The sequence below is a fragment of the Microcaecilia unicolor genome, chromosome 5 (assembly GCF_901765095.1).
Source record: "Microcaecilia unicolor chromosome 5, aMicUni1.1, whole genome shotgun sequence".
Lineage (NCBI taxonomy): Eukaryota > Metazoa > Chordata > Amphibia > Gymnophiona > Siphonopidae > Microcaecilia > Microcaecilia unicolor.
Genome location: NC_044035.1, coordinates 169,143,455 through 169,168,276, shown reverse-complemented (window position 1 = coordinate 169,168,276; position 24,822 = coordinate 169,143,455). Strand labels below are relative to the sequence as shown.

The following is a 24,822-nucleotide window of genomic DNA, read 5'->3' as shown; positions in this document are numbered from 1 at the left end:
TTAATTCTACTTCCATTTAATTTCAATATATTCCATCATCTTTATAATGCCATGCTTCCCAAGGCAGATTACAACAACATTTAAGATGAACCCATCAGAAAACAGGATATCCTCACTGAAATGTGGCCATCTTTATTGTACACAGTGTATTTAGGTTTTAGTGTAGAAAAATGAGTACAAAATACCGAGTTTAAAATTGCTGTTTCTACCAGCTATAATATTTTTAAGCTGTTTTAGTGATATTTAATTATTTCATGATATTTATATATACATATGGGAAGCTTTCAAATAAATTAATAAGCTGTCCAATAAGTAAAAAACAAAACAAAACTTTTGTCCTCCACCTTTTAAGGCACTGCCTATCCAAATGAAACAGATTTAGACTTGTTACAGATGGACCAACAATAAAAAAAAACACAATGTGGATGCAGCAGCTCGTAGGTTTGCTTGCTTTGTTTTAGAGAGCTGCACGGGAATGGGGTTCGCAGGAATCCCACGGAACCCGCGGGGGTGAAAGCAGTTCCTGCAGGCTTCCCATGAGGATGGAAGCAGTCTTGTGGGGTTCCCATGGAAGTGAAACTGCACCTGTGCCAGCCTCTCATCTACCATGTACCAGGTTCTTTGAGTGCTGTCTCCTCCTCCTCCTTGCTTTAACAGCACAAATGTGGAAAGTCTTCCATTAAGGAGATGATGGAGACACAAATGATGACAGAATTCAAAAAGGCGTGGATGAACACAGAGGATCTCTAATTAGAAAATGGAAGTTATAAAAAAAAAAAAAACTAACCTTAAATGGCTGCATGTGTGTGGATGTGTCAAGTGATGATGCACTAGGCTGGCTGTGATGAACTAGGGCTGATACCTGGCAGACTTGTATGGTCTGTGTCTCATACATGCCAATCTGGTTTAGGATGGGCTGCAAAGGGCTTAGACAGCAACTTCAGTGGATGCAGTGGCGTACCAAGGGGGGGGCGGTCCGCCCCGGGTGCACACCGCTGGGGGGGTGCTTGCACGCCTGTCGGCTCTTCGTTTTCATGCTCCCCTTTGCCCCGGAACAGGTTACTTCCTGTTCCAGGGCAGAGGGAGCATGAAAACAAAGAGCCGGCAGGCGCGCGGCACCCCCCCCAGCGGCGTGCACCCGGGGGGGTTCTTTCGCCGGGGGATCGGGGTTTTTTTCACCGGGGGGGGGCGTCGCGCTGTTCCGGGGGGGCGCTGCACCCGGGGGGGGGGGGTGGGGCGCATCGGTGATCCGCCCTGGGTGTCAGCCCCCCTAGGAATGCCACTGAGTGGATGTAACATGAGGATAGTGCTGGACAGACTTTTGCAGTTTGTGTCCCACAAATAAGAAGATGAATGGACTGGAGTGGGTTTCAATGGCAACTCCAGCAGTTGGACATAAGGATAGTGTCAGATAGACTTCTATGGTCTATGTTCAAAGAAGCACCATAATCAAGTATATAATATCACACTCATTGATTTAATCATGAATTGATAATCGGTGTGACTATTGGGCAGACTGGATGGACCGTTCAGGTCTTTATCTGCCATCACTTACTATGTTAAAATTAATTCTCTTTGCTCCCGGGCTGCTGCGCAGAGACCTCAGCTCTAACACTGGCATGAGCATCAGATGTCACCTGACCTACTGGCATGTTCATGTGGCAACCTCTCAGCACACAGTGCCAGTAAATCAGAGACAAATTTACATGTGCACACCAGAGTGTTCCAAGTCTCAGCTTCCATTCCTTCCTTGCCTACAGTGCTGTGGCTGAAAGCCAGAGAGAGAGAGACTGAGGGAACTGACCCGAATTTTCTTTTATGTACCATTAAATTCTTACGGGGATGGGTAGGAATGGGTTAAATTCTTGCGGGGACGGGTTGGGATGGGTTAAATTTTTGCAGGGATGGGTAAGATTCCAGTGGGGATGGGTGGGTGGGGTCGGGTAAGATTCCTGCAAGGACGGTAAGGGATGGGTAAGATTTCTGTCCCCGTGCAACTCTCTACTTTGTTTTGAGTAAACGGGGATGACGGCTGCACTGGCAAGGGGAAGCTCAGACTGTCATAATTGGCTTCCTTGTTTACAATGGACTAGATAGGCTCACTTCCACCCCTGTTTATTAAACCCCCTTGGTACTGAGTGGGTATCGCTCATAAACTTCCTTAGCTCTTACCTCTCAATTTTGAAGCGCGTGTGCACGCGCGATGGGGTAGTGGGAATACATTAATATTTAGACCATCAAAGGTTTTATTTTGGAGGTGAAAGAAGGGGAGCGGAGGTGAAGGAAGGAACGGACTTTTTTTCGGAAAGGGCGTGTCTTCGCGTTGCTATGACATCACGCCAAGTACATTAGTACAACAAAAAATCGAGACTGTTAATTTCGATATCCTTCCTCCGCGCCGTGAATGGAATGTCACCTATCAGTGGACTGGAGAAGAAAGAAGGAGTTCCTTAGCAACGCGTGCGCGTCCCCAGCAGCGGCAGCCGACGAACACGTGTGGGAAGGTGGCGTTGTGAGGAAGGAGGGAATGGGCGGCCCCAAGGATGGTGTATGGGCCAGGCACTTTGGAAAGGCGGTGGCAAGGCTGCACACCAAAGGGAGGGAAGGAAGGGGGAGGGGGGCGTTGCCTTGGTGCCGGCAGAGGGAAGCTTCCTCGCACCTGTCCCGGCGCTCGCAGTGGCACGCAAACAAATTGCGGAGTCCGATCCCTGCCTTCGCTGTCCGAGCACTGCGTCTGAGCAGTCTCTCTGAAAGTCCGGGACAGGTGCCAGGGCGACTCGGGGTAGCTTCCTGTTCTCTCGGATTTGCCAGCCGGAGAGATGTTCAAGAATACCTTCCAGAGCGGTTTTCTCTCCATTCTGTACAGTATAGGTAGTAAGCCGCTCCAGATCTGGGATAAGAAGGTAAGAGCTGGGGCTCGGGCAGAAATGCCAGCTGTAGCTGGGTTGATCCATCTAGTCCTGGCATCGTGTGCTTTCCCTGCTGTTGTGTGCATGAGTGTGTGTGTGTGGGGGTGGGGGGGGGGGGGGGATATGGCATTTATATTAGTGAATTTCTAATACAGCAAATTCAATACCAGCACCTGGAGTGGAGGAAGGAAAACTATAGCTACAGGGTCACCACAACAGACCTGCACAGGAACAGGGTCTACGGGGTTCCCACAGGGATGGAAGCAGTTCTGCAGGGTTCCCGTGGGGACGGAAACAATTCCTGCAAGGTTTCCGTGGAAGTGTAAACTGCACCTGCGCCAGCCTCTCACCTACCAAGTTCTCCTCATCCTCCTTGCTTTAACAGCACAGAGGCGGAAAGTCTTCCATTAAGGAGGTAGTAGAGACACAAATGGTGAGGATCTCTAATTAGAAATGGAAGTTACAAAAAAACTAAACTTAAATGGATGCATGTGTGTGGATGTGTTGAGTGACGCTTAGATGGCGACTCCGGCTTTGATGAACTAGGGATGATACCGGGCATATTTGTATGGTTTGTGTCTCATATATGGCAATCTGGTTTAGGATGGGCTGGAAAGGGCATAGATAGCAACTTCAGTGGATGGAACATGAGGACAGTGCTGGACAGACTTTTACGGTCTGTGGCCCACAAATGAGAAGACAAATGGGCTGGAGTGGGCTTCGACAGCAACTCCAACATAAGGATAGGATCGGGCGGACTTCTATGGTTTATGTCCCAGAAATGCCAAAGAAAGACCATAATCAAGTATATAATATCACATTTATTGTTGATTTAATTAAGAGTGTGACTAGGGTAGACTGGATGGACCGTTCAGGTCTTTATCTGCCGTCATTTACTATGTTACTATTAATCCTTTCTGCGCCTGGGCTGATGCACAGACTTCAGCACTGACACAGGCACGAGCATCAGATGTCACGTGACCTACTGGCGTGTGCATGTGGTGACCTCTTAGCACACAGTGCCAGTGAATCAGAGACAAGTCTTATATGTGCGTACCATAGTATTCCAGGTTCCAACTTCTGTTCCTTCCTTGCCTGCAGTGCTGAGGCTCGAATCCAGAGAGAGACCCAGAGAGCCGACCGGAATTTTTTTAAATGTACCATTAAATTCTTACAGGACTAGGTGGGGACAGGTTAAATTCTTGCGGGAATGGGTGGGGACGGGTACAATTTCTGTCCCCATGCAACTTTCTAGTCACCACCTCCCTGTGTGAGGGATGTGTAGTTTTGTCTTAGGGAATACAATTAGGAAGTTGGAGCTACAAGACACTGTATACAAGGGGTATATACAGTACCGGATGGGTGAAAAAGTGAGGTGAGTAATCAAATAAAGACCATCCAATTTAAATACCAAGTAAACTTTAATGCTGTATTCCTCAATCAGTGTTTATGACACGTGGGGGAAGGTCCACAGATGGACATTTGGACAAGTGGGCAGCAGTCTAAAAGTTTAAGTTTAATTGGAACTTAATATACCCCCTTTAGTTTGTTAGAAGTCAAAGCGGTGTACAATTCACGTTATAAACATAACAACAGGAAAAGAACTCAGACCCAGATGCACAAAAGTTAATCAGCCAGCAATGTGCTTGTTATTATTATTATTAGCATTTGTATAGTGCTACCACACACACGCAGTGCTGAACAAAAAGAGCTTACAATCTAAGTAATACAGACAAACAAGACAGTTATGGGTGAGGGAAGTAATGGGTGAGAATGGAGGAAGGGACAAGGGGAGGGCAATTGTGGCTAGGGGCTAAAAGCAGCAGTGAAAAGGTGGGTTTTCAGCATAGATTTGAAAACAGGTAGAGATGGAGCTAGACGTATAGGTCCAGGAAGTCTATTCCAGGCATAAGGTGCCGCGAGAGAAAAGGAGCGAAGCCTGGAGTTAGCAGTGGAGAAGAAGGAGGACGACAAGAGAGATTTGTCAAGCGAGCGGAGTTCACGGGGAGGAATGTAGGGAGAGATGAGAGCGGAGAGGTAATGGGGGGGCTGCAGAGTGGATGCATTTAAAGGTCAGTACGAGAAGTTTAAACTGAATGCGGAAGTGGACAGGGAGCTAGTGAAGTGACTTGAGGAGCGGGCTAGTATGGGTATAACGATTCTGGCGGAAAACAAGTCGTGCCGCAGAATTTTGGACAGATTGGAGAGGAGAGAGATGGCTGAGCGGAAGACCAGTGAGAGGTAAATTGCAATAGTCTAAGCGAGAGCAGGGGCGTAGCCAGACACCCAATTTTGGGCGGGCCTGGGCCCAAGATGGATGGGCAGAAGAACCTCGCCCCGTCCTACAGGTGATTTGGTATCTCCTCTCGCCTGCATGCCATATGGTCTCTCAAACATCCCCCCTCTCCCGTATACCTTTTAAATAGCAGATTTTCACCAGCAGCGAGCAGCAACTAATACATACTGCTCTTGTTGGCCACACACCCTTCCCTCTGATGCAGCTTCCTGTTTCTGCCTAGGCAGAAATACATCAGAGGGAAGGCTGTGGGGCCGGTGCGAGCAGTATGTACGTCACTGCTCACTGCAGGCGAAGATCTGCTACTTACAAGGTATGCAGGAGGGACACAGTTGTTGGGAGTTTTCGGCTGGTGGGGCTAGGGGATCCCTGTCAGCCACATCATAGGTATGCTGCTACTGGGTGGGCCTGAACACAAAGTGGATGGGCCTGGGCCCACCCTTGGCTACGCCACTGAGCGAGAGGCGACAAGGGTGTGGATAAGGGTTCTGGCAGCGTATTCAGAAAGGAAGGGGCGAATTTTGCTAATATTGTAGATAAAGAAGCGACAGGTTTTGGCGATCTGTTGAATATGGGCAGAAAAGGAGAGAGAGGAATCAAAGATGACTCCAAGGTTACAAGCCGAGGTTCTAGTCAGTTTAACGAGCACAGAATTCAGCGAGACATGCACAAAAGGGTTCTGTGGGCTCTTTTCCTGTCACGGTAGCAGCTAATGAAATTTGTATGCAAAGTTATTTTAATGAGCTAATTACTATTCAAATGTGCATTCCAAGTGATGCATAGTCATTTTCCTAGTGATGCACAGAAAGGACTGTCTATCGTTACGATTAAATTTTTATGGCCAGTGAGATACTGCTGTTTCCTTCCCGTTACTACTGAAATAGCAGCTGCCGGATGGCTGAGGACAGCTGCGGCATTTCTAGAGCTACACAGCACTTTGATACACACAGCTTGTATGTGTGTATGAATGACTTCTGTAGCATGCGCAGAGCAGCCACATTTAGTGATTGGTTGTTCTGTGCATGCTTGGGTGACTGATTGGATTCCTCCCTGCTGAGCTGCTTTCTGTTTTTGCAAGCAGCTCATTTGCATGCCGATTCTTTTGAGCATCCCTCGCTATTTCCAACTCGGTTGTTGGGCTTGCTCTTATCATTTATCACTGAACTTTGTCAGTGACACATTTGTAGAATTGTGTGACTCCTGACGTGGGCATTATTTGCCAAAACATGGCCGTGTCGAGCCCTTTTATCTGTGCCAAGAATGTTGGTTGATGAATACAGCATTAAAGTTTTCTTGGTATTTAAATTGGATGGCCTTTATTTGATTACTTGCCTCAGTTTTTCACCTTTTGTTAGTTAATGCAGTGGACTTTGATCCAATTCCCACTGCAGCTCCTTGTGACTCTGGGCAAGTCACTTAATCCTCCATTGCCCCTGGTACAAAAATAAGTACCTGATTATATGTAAACCGCTTTGAATGTATTTGCAAAAACCTCAGAAAGGTGGTATATCAAGTCCCATTTCCCTTTCCCTTTGTTGTCTACGTGGGGATTTTAACTTTCTTCTACATATCATCCTAAGCCTTGCCAGACAAATCTGGATTCAGCAGGTAATCCTAATTGGGAAGTAGGGAAGATAGTCACTCAAACTGCCTGAGACAAAAAGATGAGAAGGAATCAGTAAAGCACTTTCAGTACAGGATAGGGGAAGAAGAAAGATTCTGCACATCAGCACTTGAGCAGACAGATCTCTGGACATATCAGTAAGGCACTAGAACACATTTGCTGGTTTCTTTGTATTGTCCCAGGTGTCATATTAGGGCTAGCCCAAGGGTATCAAATGTAAGTGACCCATGAACCATCAGCCATGTGCCATGCTACCCTGCCTCACTCATAGTCCAGCATCTCCACTTCCATTCCTTCTCTTCCAAGTCTCCAGCATCACCCTGTTCCTCCCCCACCCCCATCTGTCCAGCATCTCTCTCCTTCTCGTCCTCCCTCCAAGGGGCCTTGCATCTCCCCTGTTTTCCCTCCAAGAGATGTAGCATATCTTCCATCTACCCCTCCCCAATGTGACCAGCATTGCTCCCTTCTACCTCCTTCCCCCTCATAGGTGACGATCATCTTTTCCCTCTTCCCTGCCACCCCCACCACCCTACCACCATGGGAGCCCAAAGAAAATAGAGGCTTGGGGGAGGGATTAGGAGTGACAGGTCTTTGCCAGCAAGAGGTGAACAATGCTTTGGAACTGCATCAGCCTCCTCTGCTCTGTGGTTCCAGCATTGTGATATGAAGTGCTCTTCTTCTTCCCCCAGAATGAGAGACTAGAGGATCACCTGGGACTTAACTTGAATTCCATATACTTGTTTTATATAGATTTTGCTCACACCTTTCTTTCAGTAGTAGCTCAAGGTGAATTACAATCAGGTATGTTGGGCATTTCACTATTCCTCACAATCTAATTTTGTACCTGAGGCAATGGAGTAACTTGCCCAAGATCACAAGGAGCAGTGGTGGGATTTGAACCAGCCACCTCTGGGTAAGACCAGTGCTCTAACCACTAGGCTACTCCTCCACTCCGTAATACTATATTATTTTCTGACCATAAAATCAGAGTGGACACACAGCTGGGATAGTGAGTGCAACCTTCTGGTTTGATTTTCCAGATACCTGCAAATGAATACATGTAAATTTACAGACATGTATTAGCAGGAGAATTTTCAAAGGGATTTACTTGAGTGACTGGGGGGTTTCCTAGCTACGGTCCCTTGGAAGAAACACTCATTCCTCTCAGAGCAGCTAAAAGCATGCGTGGTCTTTTCACAGTGTGTATGCTTTCAGTGGGATTGAAAAGAGGTGTTCCCAGTGTACATAGATTTGATTTTCAAATGTTCTGATATTGTCCTGTCCCCAGTCTGCTACTGCACAAATAGTAAGATCACAGCGTGCAGATATTTTCTAGGTAATCTTCAAAGAGAAACCACTCTCTTTAAAAGTTGCCTGCAAGTACAAAAGTGGCAGTGTTCTTTATTCATTAGCCAGCTTTCTCCAAATTGCTCCACTTGTGGTTAAGCTGATACCCTGAGCTGCTTTACACCAACTCACAGCTTGTCATTCACATTTCTCTTTCAGGAGCTGTACTAGTCCTTGTTTCTGACACCTGCACAATATTATTTTATTTGTATTATGCTTTTAATCAAAGTACTTTGCTCACCAAGTGACAGAGTAACATGAGTATCAATTATTTTTTGAACTGTTTATTTTAAGTAAGTTTTTGAATGATAGAAATTTTTTAAAACACTTAATTATTTTTAAGCCTTTTTTTTTTAATTCTGAGGCATTTGAGCAGTTTTCTGGTCACAGCATCCTGTGTTAGATTTTTTTTTTTCTGGACTTGTGACCACTTTATCACTGTCAGGGACAGGATGCTGGGCTCGATAGGCCTTTAGTTTGATTCAGTATGGAATATCTTATGCGAGTGGATTACTTTGGAATTGGTGTGGCTTCCTTTTCCGTGTGCCTGATGTGGGCTTGCAGTGTTGGACAGAGATGCTGAAACTGGGTAAAAATCCTTGAGCTCTTTCTCACCCCAAACTGTCCATCATGCTCACCATCTGAGTCCTGGGCTGCTGACAGCCTTCTAACATTTTTGTTCACTAAGGGCCCTGTTTACTAAACCGCACTATAAGCATGCTATCATTTTTAGGGCATTCTAAAAATTAGCATGCGCTAATGCTAGAGACACCCATAGGAACATATATGGGTGTCTCTAGTGTTAGTGCGCACTAATTTTTAGTGTGCGCTAAAAACGCTAGCGCATCTTAGTAAACAGGGCCCTTAGTGCCAAATTTAATATTTCAAGTTCAATTTATTTGATATATATCCGAAGTAGTCTAAGCAGTTTACAAGTAATAAAAAAAAGGGGAAAGGAGGTCATAGACTAAAGACATACAATATAAACATAAAAGTGAAAAAAAGGAAGGGAAAAATCACACAGCTCTCAATACTGCAGTACCTCATAAAAGATTCCAGAGGAAATTGGAGAGTCATGGGATAGGTGGCAGTGTTCTATTGTAGATTAAAAACTAGTTAACAGATAGAAAAAGAGAGTAGGGTTAAATGGTCAGTATTCTCAATGGAGAAGTATAGATAGTGGGGTTTCCCAGGGGTCTGTGCTGGGACTGCTGCTTTTTAACATATTTATAAATGATCTAGAAATGGGAATAACTAATGAGGTAACTAAATTTGCTGATGATACAAAGCTATTCAAAGTTGTTAAATCACAAGAGGATTGTGAAAAATTACAAGAGGACCTTCTGAGACTGGGCGACTGGGCATCCAAATGGCAGATGACGTTTAATGTGAGCAAGTGCAAAGTGATGCATGTGGAAAGAGGAACCCGAACTATAGTTACATGAATCAAGGTTCCACATTAGGAGTCACCGACGAGGAAAGGGATCTATGTGTCATCATTGATTTTACGTTGAAGCCATGTGCTTTGCGTGTGGCAGCGGCTAAGAAAGCAAATAGAATGTTACGTATTATTAGGAAAGGAATGGAAAACAAAAATGAGGATGTTATAATGTTTTTGTATCGCTCCATGGTACGACCACATCTCAAATACTGTGTTCAGTTTTGGTCACCTCATCTCCAAAAAGGTATAGTGGAATTAGAAAAGGTACAGAGAAAGGCGACGAAAATAATGTATGAGGAAAGGCTAAAGGGGCTAGGGCTCTTTAGCTTGGAGAAAAGACAGCTGAGGGGAGATATGATAGAGGTCTATAAAATAATGAGTGGAGTGGAACTGGTAGACGTGAATTGCTTGTTTACTGTTTCCAAAAATACTAGGGCTACGGGGCACACAATGAAGCTACAAAGTAGTACATTTAAAACAAATCAGAGAAAATATTTCTTCAGTCAACGTGTAATTAAGCTCTGGAATTCATTGTCAGAGAATGTAGTAAAAGCAGTTAGCTTAGTGGGGTTTTAAAAAGATTTGGATAGCTTTCTAAAAGAAAAGTCCATAAGCCATTATTAAGATGTGGAAAATCCACTGCTTATTTCTAGGATATTCAAAAAATATAGAAAATGGCTATGCTCTACCTTAATAATATTGTAGAATACACAACTCTATGTGGGAAGAGCAAAGTTACTACAACAGCAATTTGTTGTTTGTAAGGAGACGTCTCATACTGTCACACAGGCACACCGTAATATACTTATGTTAGGCCTTTGCAATTGTGACTCCATATAATCATTGACTGCCTCCAACAATGCACAATATTTGCTTGTAGTAGTGAATTTACTAATACTTGATATAAATGTCCTTGTGCAACATTGTGCTTACATCATTTTTTTGTTAAATTTTTTTGTGCATTACCATTAGAGTTCTAAAATTCAAAAAAGCAGTAGCGCTGTTGCAATAAACTTGATTGGAATTTATTTATTTTATATTTGTACCCTGTGCTTTCCCACTCATGGCAGGCTCAATGCAGCTTACAAGGGGCAATGGAGGGTTAAGTGACTTGCCCAGAGTCACAAGGAGCTGCCTGTGCCTGAAGTGGGAATTGAACTCAGTTCCTCAAGACCAAAGTCCACCACCCTAACCACTAGGCCACTCCTAATGAATGACTTATTTTGATATTACTTGAAGCTGCGAGCCACTTTATAGTCCTTCATATCCATAAAATAGCGTGTCACTCGTGCTACCAAAATTTCGCTTGTCAAAGTTTGATTATATCTCCGGTGTCCATGCCCTCCCGACAGGAGCCTGTTTCGCAATCTACTGCTTTGTCAAGGGAGATTGGCTTATACCTGTTAAAACACGGAGAACATAAACTTAACACATATATATACTTAGTTTTTGCAGACCTTGTAAATTGATGGTGTCTGATCTCACTTTATCAACAACCGGTATAGGCGAAGAGGAAGAAAAAATGGCGCTAGCGTTCTTTTTTAAACCTTTCAATCTCCGCCTTTTTTTGACGTCAAGACGAAGTCAACTGTTGGTAATTATAAAAAATAATTCCAATGGAGGTGTGTATTGAGACCGTAAGGTTCTAGTATATTGAGACGGTAAATCAATTGAGTCGTGTTTTAAACTGTTTGACACAGCAGGAGTTCTGCCTGTAAAGATGCCAGTCATAGTTTGGGGAGGTAATTTAAGGTGGAGACATATCAAGCAATAAGGAGATCTAATTTTACATGCCTTTCAGGGTAGTAGTGGAATTAAAAGATTTTTGTGAGCTCTCCCCTCTTGTCATTGCTTTTGATAAAACTTTAATGTGATAAATTAATCAGCAAAGCTGCAGGTATTAGCTTCTGGGTGATAAAATTTCCTTTAGCACACATGAAGGCCTGCGTGCACAGGTACTGCAGAGTATGTGACAGGTACTCTCTTTTCCTCATTGCGACAGGTGCGGAATGGACACATAAAAAGAATTACAGATAACAACATCCAATCGCTGGTACTGGAGATCGAGGGGACAAACGTCAGGTAAAAGCAGAACTCTTTCCTCATCTACCTGCATTTGATCCCTAAGGACAGAGCGTTGTCACCTACTGTCTCGTCAATTAAAGAGCAGCTATAGTCAGTATATCTCAAAACTGGTGAGGGCTGAATGGGAGGAAATAGATTGTTGAGGGAGAATGGACAGAAAAGAGAGCATAGGAATATGAGGTAGAGAGTTTTCCTGTTTCTGAAGACTATGAAGCATTAAGTGAGGATTTTATTCCCCATTTCCCCATTTCTGACCACATGTACCAATCATTGTGTCTGTACTTTATCACCTGTCTGTGCAGTATAAATATGTCTTATACAGTTTAGCCTATATACTGTTGTCTGTATGGTATACTGTAAGGAAGGAAAATTCTTTCAAAGCTCTATACTTTGTCTTGAGGGCTTGCATTTTTATTCCATTTCTTTTGGGTAGATGCCTTAGTAACTGTCGTAACTTTTTGGATGACAATCCCTGTAAAGGGCGGTGCAGGTCTCAGGAATCAGCAGGTCCATAAGATTGAGACACTTTTAAAGCAGGTGCTTTCTTCTTCCATTCTGGGGGTGCAGGTCTCAGTGTGTGGGGTTCTGTTGTTAGTTTGCAGAAGCTGGCAGAGAGCACAGAGATGGCACATTTGGAATTGACAGTGGCTTTCCCGCTGTATGTGTTCTATGATCTAATCTGACTCTGAGCATGAGTGGTGGCAGCAGCCACGAAGGCTCAGTGTTGGTTGTGGCTACATCATTGGTCTGCGGACATGGCTTCTAAGGCTTAACTCACTAAGCTTTACTTTAGGGGGAATGATTTTGGTAAAGATCTAGAGGGAAGCAAATCCACAAAGATTCCTTGAAATCAAGCTTTGAGGGTCTTCAAAGGGGACTTCAGCTCATTACCATTTGAAGAAGTCCAGGATATGCTGCTGGCAAAACAGTCATCTTTCCAGGTCAGCAAATTTTCTGGGGCAAGTCTTGGTCCTTTTGGGAGTCAAGGAAGCTCAGAGAAAGCCATCAGCATCGCTCCAAAACACCACCACTCTAGCCATTGAGAGGCAGTCGGCCCACTGTGGGGTGGTTCCTATAGAGGAACAGCTTCACTTGATTTTTTCCAAGTGGGCCTACATAACAACAGCTTCAGCACAACCGTGCTTTGGATTGCACAATTTCTATTTTGCAGGTCATCATGGGCTTCCCCATGTGCTTCAGCATACAAGGACACAGAATCCATTCTGGAAAAGCTTGGGGGCCATTGTCCCAGTCCCACAGAAAGAACAGGGGGCAGGGCATTACTCCATCTACTTTGCCATACCCAAAAAGGAGGGGCCATAGCTCTGTCTCTGCCTGATCCTTGATCTCAAGGAAATCAGTAGTTTTTTGAATGAAGATATTGTGATCAGTGATTTGGGAAATCAGAAGAGAGCAGTTTCTCATCTCTCTGGACTTGTATGAAGCATTTTTCCATATCCTCATTAGAGAAGACCGTGAATGTTTTCTCCAGTTCGCCATTATGGGAGAGCATTTCAGTTATTTGTTCTGTCTTTTGGACTTGTCACAGCCTCCAGAACCTTCTCTAAAGTAATGGTAGAGGTGGCAGCTGCTCTACATTTGGGAGGAGATCAGAGTACCTTGGTATTTAAACGATTGGCTAATTTAAGCCATGTCCTGGGAGGGAGGGGGAATGGTTTCTCTCCTTCAACCCAAGTGGTTCAAGTTCAGAAGGCTTGGGCTGGGTGCTGAACTATTGAAAGATCAACCTGGTTCCCTCTCAGTCAATAAGAATATCTGGGGATGAGGTTCAATCCTCTCTTCTGGGCAATGTCTTCCTGACCTAAGAGAAAGTCGTTAAGCTACTATCTCCACTTTGCAGGTTTCAAGTACAAAGAGCATACATAATGGGGGACTATCTCAAGCTTTGACACTCAGTGGCAGTGAGTTTGAAGTTAGTACTCTGGGCAAGGGCCTATAAGCAGCCACTTCAGTGATCATTGCTATTCTGGCAGTTTTTGGTCTCAGGATAAGAACATAAAAACATAAGAATATCCATACTGGGTCAGACCAATGGTCCATCTCGCTCAGTATTCTGCTTCCAATAGTGGCTAGTCCAGGTCACAAATACCTGGCAGAAACCCAAATAGTAGCAAATTTCAAGATGTCTGCCACTGTTGGCACTGGTGAGAGTGAGCCTGTGCTGGTGGACTTGTCAACAAAATCTCCACAGGGGAGTGAACGTGGAGCTTCCTCAGTGAATTGTTTTGGCATTTATATGCGAGTCTTTCTATTTGGAGGCTCTTTGTCTAGGCCAGATTGTGCAGGGACAAGGGTCTGCTCAGGAAGCATTGTGGTCAATCAGCAGACTGGAAGCCAGAGTCATTGGATTGAACCTGCTTAGTTTCTATCACTTTTAGGGGAGGGGGAGGGGGATGACATCAGTACAGGTGCTCGCCAACAATGCTACAATTTGTTTATTTATTATTAGGATTTATTTACTGTCTTTGGAGGAATTCACTCAAGCTGGTGTACAATAAGAATAAATCAAACATGAGCAATAGAAAATTACAGCAGTAAAAATATTCAAATAATACAAAATATGGCATAGTGGAGGAGTGGCCTAGTGGTTAGAGCACCAGAGGTGGCCGGTTCAAATCCCACTGCTGCTCCTTGTCATCTTGGGCGTCACTTAACCCTCTATTGCCTCAGGTTAAACTTAGATGGTGAGCCCTCCTGGGACAGAGAAATATCCAGTGTACCTGAAAGTAACTCACCTTGAGCTTGAAAAAGGTGTGAGCAAAATCTAAATAAATATTTACAATGTCAACAATGGTAGCCTATGTCAATAAACAGGAAATAGAACAGTTCCATAGTGGCACAGGAGATAGAGCTATTGTTTGGATGGGCAGAGCACTCAGCTGCACACTAGCAGGAGTTAAGAACGTACAAGCAGATTATCTTTGCTGGAACTCATTGGACCTCAGAGGATGGGAACTGCGTGCAGAAGATTACCAACAGATTGTAGGCAGTTGGGGAAAGCTGTGCATGGATTTGATGGCAATGCGGAAGAATGCCAAGACAAAAAGCCTTTTTCAGCAACAAAAGGAGCAGGGCATTAGCAGGATAGACACATTTATCCAGCTGTGTACCTCCTCTAAGTTTTTCTCTCAAGGCCACTTGGATGAGTCATACAAAAGAGAGATGATCACCTAGAACCAATTATCTTAGTAGCTTTGGTTTGGCCTTAGAGGCCCTGATATGTGGATCTCATATGTTTATTAGCAGGGATTCCGGATGTCCTTTCCCAAGGGGAGGGGCCTACTCCAATCAGAGACCCATACCCTTTTAGTGTATGACTTGGCCCTTGAAATGAGACAGTTAGACATGAAGGGGTATTTCACAGCAGTAATTTCCACCTTGTTAAAGCCTCGCCATAGCTCTGTCTCTGGCCAGGGCTGCCAAGAGGGGGGGGGGGACAAAATTCCCCAGGCCCGGCCTGAAAGGGAGGCCCGGCGGTGACGACGATCGCTGTAATGTTTTTTTTCCTTCCTCCAGCTCCCTCTGTGCTCGCGCAGCGGCGCAGACACTACACTACAGTCAGGGTCGCCGGGGGGCCCGGCAACGACAACGATCGCTGTAATGGTGGTTTTTTTCCTTCCTCCAGCTCCCTCCGTGGTCGCGTAGACACTACACTTCCTGAGTCCTCCGCAGTTGCAGACTCGCAGCCGGCAGCAGCCTCGTGATTCGCTGCTCTGCTCCTGCGTATGTGCAGCGCGTGCCGCGTGGGTGGTGTGTGGCGCCAGCCTATGCAGTGCAATGGGGCGGGCGGGGCTAGTGCCTGTTGCAGTGCTGCTCCTTCCGGCCGGGTCGCGTCGTGTGGGCGGATCATCATCATCACTCACACTCAGGACAGGTGTGGCGGGCTAAATTTGGAGCTGGACTCGCTGGAGCAATAATTTGTGGGAGACCAAGCAGTTTTGGAGGCTGCAGCCAGCCAGGTCGGGGGATTTGAGTGTGCACTGCCACTGACTTGTGCACTGGACTGAGGAAGAGCAGCCAACACCAAGCCAGCGGAGTTGTCAGTCACGTGCCACTGGACCAGGTAATAAAATTATTGTTTAATTCTTTATAAATGCAAGCCTTAGGATGCTAATCAATTAGCACCACAAAATGTATACAGCATGCAAGGACTAGGTGACATAAGACATTTCTGGACTGTTTTCACCTATCTGCAAGTTTAAGAGTTTTCCCATTAATTTTCTTGTTTCTTGAATATTTTATGTGAACAGGCAGGCATACTCTGTCACAATGAAGCTGAGAAGACAACAGGGTGGATGGGGATAAAATTAAGAAGGGAATGCATGGGAAGCAATGAAAAACGGAATTCTTTACAACGTATGTGTGTGTGTGCAGTGCACACATGCACCTTCTCTTACACATGCATGTATGTTTATATGTGCATGTGTCTCTCTGTTGTCTGTATGTCAGTCTGACCTGGAGAAGAAAAGTATTAATCGATATTTTTTCTCCCACACTTTACAACTTTTCAAAGTTGCCACAATACCATTATACGTCTATTATAGGTTTCTCAAATTTAGCCTCAGTGGTGCTTAATTGTCCAATACTTAGTTTTTGGCAATTGATCTACCCACCAAATTCCTCATTGGCATCTACATAATTATTTGAAGAATATTTTAAAGCACTTAACTTAAGTATATTCAGACAGGGGGCTCAAAACTGTCTGACATGCATGTTTTGCCTGCTAGGCTGTGTCAAGGACTCACTCCTTATGCCGTTCTAGCACCACCTCAACTAAGTTATTCTTCAAATAATTATGTAGAAGCCGATGAGGAATTTGGTGCGTAGATCAATTGCCAAAAACTAAGTATTGGACAATTAAGCACCACCAGGGGCGTAGCTACGGGTGGGCCTGGCTGGGCCCAGGCCCACCCAATTTCAGCCCAGGCCCGCCCATCGCCAGCGCCAGCCCCAGCTCCCATTGCCGGCCACTGCTGCTTTTCCTGTTGAGCAGCAGGGCCGGCGCTACAAAAAGAAGAAGCGCTAACGCTAAGGACAAAAAATGTAAAAAAAAAAAAAAAAGCGCGGCACCAGCAGGCACTGTGTAGGCAGCCTTGAGGCATTGGCTGCTGGCTTGCAGGCTCCTCCCGTCTCCTATGTCACTGCCCCTACGTAAGAGACGGGAGGAGCCTGCGAGCCAGCAGCCAATGCCTCAAGGCTGCCTAGATAGTGCCTGCCGGTGCCGCGCTTTTTTTAAAAAACATTTTTCGTCCTTAGCGTTAGCGCTTCTTCTTTTTGTAGTGCCGGCCCTGCTGCTCAACAGGAAAAGCAGCAGTGGCCGCAATGGGAGCTGGGGCTGGCGCTGGCATGCAGGGCGGGCCTCGAGGAAAAGAGAAAAGAGGGAAAACATGGAAGGATGGGGAGAAAGAGGGAAAACAGATGGAAGGATGGGGAGAAAAAGAGGGAAAACAGATGGAAGGGTGGCAGAGAAAGAGGGAAAACATGGAAGGATGGGGAGAAAGAAGGAAAACATGGAAGGATGGGGAGAAAGAAGGAAAACATGGAAGGATGGGGAGAAAGAAGGAAAACAGATGGAAGGATGGCAGAGAAAGGGAAAACAGATGGAAGGGTGGCAGATAATGAGGGAAAACATGGAAGGATGGGGAGAAAGAGGGAAAACAGATGGAAGGATGGGGAGAAAAGAGGGAAAACAGATGGAAGGATGGCAGAGAATGAGGTAAAACATGGAAGGATGGGGAGAAAGAGGGAAAACAGATGGAAGGATGGGGAGAAAAGAGGGAAAACAGATGGAAGGATGGCAGAGAATGAGGGAAAACATGGAAGGATGGGGAGAAAGAGGGAAAACATGGAAATGGGGAGAAAAGAGGGAAAACAGATGGAAGGATGGCAGAGAAAGAGGGAAAACAGATGGAAGGATGGGGAGAGAAAGAGGGAAAGCGGATGGATGGGGAGAGAAAGAGGGAAAACGGATAGATGGGGAGAGAGACTCTGGATGGAAGGATGGGGAGAGAAAGAGGGGAGATGGATGAAAGGATGCAGAGAGAAAGGGGAGATACTGGAAGGATGTGGAGAGAGAAGGGACACTGAACAGAAAAGGGTACAGAGATACAGAGACACTGGTTAGAAAGAGGGAGAGAGAGACATTAGATGGAAGGATCAGGAGAGAGGGTAGATGGATGGAAGGATGGGGAGAAAAAGAGGGAAGACGCTGGATGGAAGGGTAGGGAGAAAGAGGTGACACTGGACGGAAGGATGCAGAAAGAAAGAGGGGAGACTACTGGAAGGATGGGGAGAGAGAGGGGAGACTGGAAGGATGGGGAGAGAAAGAGGAGAGCTGCTGGATGGAAAAGGGGAGTAGTGAAAGACTGGAGAATAAGAGGAAGGGGCATGGGGAGAACAAGGGTGAGAAAAAGATGAAAAGCCATAAGTAGATGAAGGAAATTAAAGAATGGATAGTAAGAATGAATTAAATCAGGACAGAGAGAGAGAGAGAGGCAGAAAAATATTGAAGAAAGCAAAGAAAAAGGAGAGAAAAATGACAAATGGCCAGGAAAACCTGGCAGAAGAGTTAAGCGAATACGAAGGAAAGCAGAATCTAGAGACTGGGAGCGACACAATGAGAAAAAGTAAATGGCCATACAAGAAAGGTAAAGAAAATAATTTTATTTTTAATTTAGGATAAAGTAATATGGTACCTGTGTTAATGAAGTTTCAGAGACCAATGCTTCCTTCCTTAGGTCAGGCGAGGATACCGTAACAGCATTATACTGACCTGAGGCAGGAGGTTTTGGCCTCTGAAAGCTCACTGAAAAGGGTGTTAGGCTATTAAATAAATTTTCTGAAATCTGATGCACTGAAAAGCAGCACTTTACCCTGTGTGACAAATGCATCTGATTAGCGTGACTAAATTTTGCTGGGGGAGGGGGGTAGAGAGAAAATTTTGTGCCCACCCACTTTGGGTTCAGGCCCATCCAAAATTGGCAGTCTGGCTATGCCACTGAGCACCACTGAGGCTAAATTGTAAAGTGTGTGAGAAAAAATATCGAATAGGTCGGGGACCATCAAATGTGAAGTTTATTTAAAGCCATGCCATCATATTAAGCACCTTATTTTCTTTGTGCTCCATTCCCTTTGCCACACTCCCTTTCTCTTATTTTGAGTTTCAGCACTTCTGTGCCATCATACAGCAAATGAGATGTTGTCATCATATATCTTTTGTAAAGATGGAAAACAGTGTTCTTTTATATTGCAAAGAAGTGCCAAAAGAGCCATTATAAATCTCAACTTTATAAATAGGTATTCATTTAGTAATTAAGAGGAAAAAATGTTTGCTTTAATGAAGGGACAAAATATGTTGTACTACTACTACTACTTATTTCTAAAGCGCTACTAGACGTATGCACCGCTGTACACTTGAACATGAAGAGACAGTCCCTGCGCGACAGAGCTTACAATCTAATTAGGACAGACAAACAGGACAAACAAGAGATAAGGGAATATTAAAGTGAGGATGATAACATAAGGGTTCTGAACAAGTGAATAAGGGTTAGGAGTTAAAAGCAGCATCAAAAAGGTGGGCTTTTAGCTTAGATTTGAAGACGGCCAGAGATGGAGCTTGACGTACCAGCTCAGGAAGTCTATTCCAGGCATATGGTGCAGCAAGATAAAAAGAACGGAGTCTGGAGTTAGCAGTGGAGAAGAAGGGTGCAGATTTTAGGAGACATGTCTGGAATTGTTAAGTTGCTATGATTTGGTGGTGATATGAATAAAAATAGGAAAGCTTGCTGGATCTAGTTTGTTCGTGTACGCGGACACATTACGCTAGGGTATTGAATGGGAAAAAAAAGTTAAACTATGCACAGCTTTCAATCTACTGCCTTCTAATTCTGTCTCACTTTTTGCCAAAAGGTAATATCATCAACATGAGTTATCATCATAAATCAGGATTTGAAAAACATCAAGAGAAGAAAAAATGTGATGAAAAAGCTAAAAAGGGCCAGAGCTTAGGATTTTCATTTTCAATACAGAAGGTTCAAGACAATTCTCCCATGCCAAGTACATCAACAACTGCACCAGTAAGAGAAGAAACAGAGGCTGAAGTGTCATTTGAAAGTGAGTTGCAAAGTCCGGCTGATGAAGGACAAGCTCAGTCTGCTACTTCACTGAATATAAGCATTGATACCAATACGTTTGATGTAGGAACTCGTACAAAAGAAAGTCTCACAGAACAGGAAATAGAGGAAGCAGTAGAGAGAGGTCATCAGCCTCACCCCCATATTTGTGAATTCCCTAGAGATTCAGAAAATTGGCAATTCTCAACATCAATCCTCGAAATTAAGCTCCAAAATGGGGAAATTGTACCGAGGGACTGGTTAGTGTGGAGCACAGCAAAACAAGCATTGTACTGTTTTCCTTGTCGCCTTTTCTCAACTCTCAGTCGAAATGTGCATCCCATATTGTCCTCAGTTTCTGGCTTCCAACAAAACCTGAAATGGAGAAAGTTCCAGAACATCAGGAAAGTTCAGAACACAAAAAATGCTATGTCATGTGGCGCACGCTTGAATCTGGTCTGAAAACTAGTCGAAACATTGAGCATCATTTGCAGAAAGGTATAGAAAGTAAAGCATATTTGTGGAAACAGATACTCTGGAGACTTCTTGATGTTACATTTTTCTTAGCAGAGAGAGGTCTAGCATTTAGAGGAGACAGTAATGTAATTGGAGATCCAAATAATGGAAAATTTCTTGGCATTCTGGAGTTGTTAAGTCGCTATGATTCTCTTTTAGAGCATCATCTCAAGAAAGTGACAGAATCACAACAAGAAGCTCATTCTCGGTTGCAAGTTCACTATCTATCAGCTGACATACAGAATGAGTTTATCGAGTGCTGTGCTGATCAAGTTAGAAAAACAATTTTAATGGAAAGATATTCAGCAAAATATTATTCTATCATTGTTGATGCCACTCCTGATTCTGCTCACATAGAACAAACTAGTTTCATCTTAAGATATGTTTTTTTTTTAAGGAGGAAACTGGATTATATGAGATTGAAGAGAGATTTCTTGAGTTTGTAAACTGCAATAAAAAGGTGAAGACATTGCCAATCTAATCATTGAAGTTCTCAGTAAACACAAGATTCCAATTTCTGAGTGTCGGGGTCAGGGGTATGACAACGGTAGCAACATGAGTGGAGCTTACAATGGTGCTAAAGCTCACATATTAAGAATAAATCAGTTGGCTGAGTTTTCACCTTGTGCTTGCCACAGTCTAAATTTGTGTGGAGTCCATGCAGCAGAAAGTAGTATTCAGGTTGTAACATTTTTTGGAGTTGTTGAAAAGTTATATGCCCTATTTGCCTCAAGTCCTCAAAGATGGGAAATACTTAGGAGGCAGGGCTGGTGGTTGGGAGGTGAGGATAGTGCTGGGCAGACTTATACGGTCTGTGCCCTGAAGAGCACAGGTACAAATCAAAGTAGGGTATACACAAAAAGCAGCAAATATGAATTATCTTGTTGGGCAGACTGGATGGACCGTGCAGGTCTTTTTCTGCCGTCATCTACTATGTTACTATGTTATGTTATGTTATGAAAAATATCGCTGGTTCATTACACAGAATGTCGGACACCCGTTGGTCTGCAAGGGTTGAAAGCATACGTGCTATAGCTGCACATCTGCCAGGTATTTTGAAAGCACTTGAAGAAATGGAAAATCTAAACCTTAGACCTGAGACAGTATTTGAAATTGACGGACTGCAGACATATCTGAAATCATTTCAATGTGTCCTTATGTGCTCTCTCTGGCTTAAGATTTCGACGCAAATAGATTACTACAACAAAGTGTTGCAAGCAAAGAAATGTTCATTAGAAACTGAAATAAAAAACATTCGGAAGTTAGTATCAAACTTGAAAGTTATTAGAGAAAATTGGAATGCAATTTGAAAGAAAGCAAACTGGTTGCTGGAAATGTAGGTTTCAACACGGAATTTCCACAAATTAGAATTAGGAAAAGAAAAAGAATGGCCGATGAACCACATCAATCAAATATGTCAGAGGTAAATGAAAGTGATCGTGAAGAATGGTTCAAAAAATGTGTTTTATGTTTTGGATTGATTGTGTTATTGCAAATGTAACAGTGCGATATGAAGCGTGTGTGAAACTTCATGAATATTCAGCTTCCTTTGGATGTATCTCCTTTTACCTGATGAAGAAATAGAAGCAAAGGTTAGAAACCTTTGGCACCAAATACAGCATTGATGTTTCTTCTTCAGCAGTGTCTGAAGAAATAAAAACACTTAAAAGCAATTCGCGCAGCCATATTGGAAATGACCCAATGGAGCCACTTGAAATATTGAACAAATTAAAGTGTTTGAATCTGTCCTCACTGTTTCCTAATGTCTGTATTGCTTTACGCATATTTTGTTCTCTAACAGTATCTGTGGCTCAAGATGAACGATCATTCAACACCTTGAAAAGAGTAAAAAGTGTGCTTCGATCAACAATGGGGCAGCAGAGACTCAGTAGTTTAGGATTGCTTGCCATTGAGGCTGAATTAGGAAGACACATGAACTTTGATACTGTCATAGAAACATTTGCCAACAAAAAAGCTCGCAAAGCATTCCTCCACTACAGTGGCGTTCCTAGGGTGGCTGACACCCGAGGCGGATCGCCGATGCGCCCCCCCCCCCCGGGTGCAGCGTGACCCCCCCCACCCCCGGCGAAAGGCCACCTCCCCCCGGCGAAAGGACACCCCACCGGGTGCATTTTTACCTGCTGGGGAGGTGCTGCGCACCTGTCGGCTTTGCTCATTCCATGCTCCCTCTGCCCCGGAACAGGAAGTAACCTGTTCCGGGGCAGAGGGAGCACGGAACGAGGGGAGCAGACAGGCGCATGGCACCCCCTCAGCAGCGTGCACCCGGGGCGGACTGCCCCCACTGCCCCCCCCCCCTTGGTACGCCACTGCTCCACTAGAATACAACCACAGTCTATTTAAGTATTCTGTATAATTACTGCAATATATTAAGTTATATAAATATTATCAAAATGTTGACTTTTGCCTTATGTGTGGTGCAGGGGGGGGGGGGGTGCTTAAGATGGTTTGTCCCGGGCCCAGCGTTGTCTCTCGGCGGCCCTGCCTCTGGCTTATGTCCGGGTGTGGCATCTCTGAGGTCTGGTGTAAAGAGGCATGTGTTTTGCTGTGGTGCATGGAAATTCCTTTGATTTTTGCCTCTCTCCAGGAAGGTCTGGACAAGGGCTTTGCACTGAATTTGCTGAGGGTTTAAGTGGTGGCATTAGCAGGTTTTAGAGGCTGGTTTCAAGTGGATTCCTTAGCTTTTTATCCAGATGTGTCTGGGTTAAGCACTTTTGTCCTCCCTTTTGGGCTTTGGTCCCCAGTAGGATCTCGGTTTGGTGCTCAGGACCTTAATGGGACTGCCCTTTGAGCCCATAAAGTATGTGATGCTAAAGGATCTTTCCCTCAGAATGGTATTTCTTGTAGTAATATGATCTGCTCAGTGCATCTTGGAGTTATAAACCTAGTCCTGTAGAGATCTGTATCTGGTTTTTTTTTATTGGGAAGCAGTAGCTTTTTGGTCAGTTTGTCCTTTTTACCTAAGATAGTTTCACCTTTCCATCTGAACCAAGTGGTCTCACTTCTGTCCTTCGTGAAACTCAAGTTTCGGGATAAGTATAAAGATCCTTCTGTGGTATTTGAAGGTAACTAATCCATTCTGGAATTCGGACAGGCTGTTTGTTTTCTTTTAGTAGTTCTCAGAAAGTTGAAGCAGCTTCCAGGTTCACCTTGGGTAGGTGTATTAGGGAATTCATTGCTTCAGCTTATTTACTATAAGGTAAGCAAGCTCTGGAGGGGCTGTGAGCGCACACTATTAGAGCATAGACCAGGAAGAGGACAGGTTTGAGTCGCTGGAGAATATCTGTAAGGCAGCTACCTGGTCTTCCTTAATTTTTTTGTGAATTATTACTGCTTGGATATAAGGGCTGAGGTAGATTGAACTTTTGGGGTGAGCACACTGAAGGCAGCTGTGGCTTCTGCCTGCCTTGTGTAGGAGTAAGCTTGGGGACTGGTGTAGCTGGATGAGATGGAAGGAGAAAGTTCTTACCTGATAATTTCCTTTCCTGGAATCCTGTTCAACAAGTCTAGAACTCTGTCAAGAAAGTCAACAGCTGCAGTTAACTCACTCTCTCTCCACAGGTATGGTTTAGCTAGTGACTCTTCAGTAGGAATGAATGTATTCCTTTTGGAGCAGGCAAGTTTCCTTCATGGAGGGGTGAAGGATGGGAGGGAGGGTAATATTGTTATCTTTTTCAACTGTAATAGCAATGTTTGTTTCTGTATTAATGATTTAGCTTTGACCTTGTAAAACTGGCAGGTATCTTAGCTGCATTACTCCTTTATAGCTGAGAAAGTTCTGGTATTCTGTCTCCAACATTCACTGGCAGAGGGTCACCACCTGCTTCTCTAGATTGGTCTAGCAGGATTCCAGAAAAAGACATTGTCAGATAAGAACTATTTTCTTCTTCACTATCATTGTCCATAAATAATAATGATATTTTATATTTTCTTTTCTTGCCCTGTCAGTACTACATACATTACGTGTCCGGCAGACCCAAAGAAAACCCTGGGCATCAAACTTCCCTTCCTGGTCATGATCATCAAGAACCTCAAGAAATATTTTACATTTGAGGTGCAGGTGAGTAACAAAGATTAGATTTTGCTGTGCTCCAGGAAAGTCTGTAATGTTTCTTCTGTCCTATCGTGCATGTGTGTGCATGCACGTCCACACACCTTCACAAGCCCTGCCACCCTGCCTCATATATTTGACTGCTCCTATCCCACCCCACCCCCAACCCAAATGCACTTAAATTTACAGCCATGCACACATGCATAACATATTTCCTGCATTGGAAGTAATTCTATATGCAAATCAATGTCATGCATTAGCATGGAAACTGCACGCAGAGCACTTTTATAATGCACATTTTTGCTATGCTAAAATTTTTTTGTACATTGGAAGTAATTTTAACGCATCAAAATTGTGTACCAAAATGAGAGCAATAAGGTGTGTGAAGTTTAGTGCCTCTTAT

The 24,822-nt window shown here is 44.2% G+C and overlaps 1 protein-coding gene across 1 annotated transcript in view; it reads left to right on the top strand.

The window, feature by feature from the left end:
- Positions 1 to 2,647: 2,647 nt before the first annotated feature.
- Positions 2,648 to 24,822, top strand: part of CFAP20 (cilia and flagella associated protein 20) — a 34,411-nt gene continuing 12,236 nt past the window's right edge. The window contains exons 1-3 of the mRNA XM_030204919.1: positions 2,648 to 2,903; positions 11,620 to 11,699; positions 24,317 to 24,428. Of these exons, the coding sequence (XP_030060779.1) occupies positions 2,820 to 2,903; positions 11,620 to 11,699; positions 24,317 to 24,428 (276 nt within the window). The 5' untranslated portion in view covers positions 2,648 to 2,819. The remainder of the gene's footprint in view (positions 2,904 to 11,619; positions 11,700 to 24,316; positions 24,429 to 24,822) is intronic.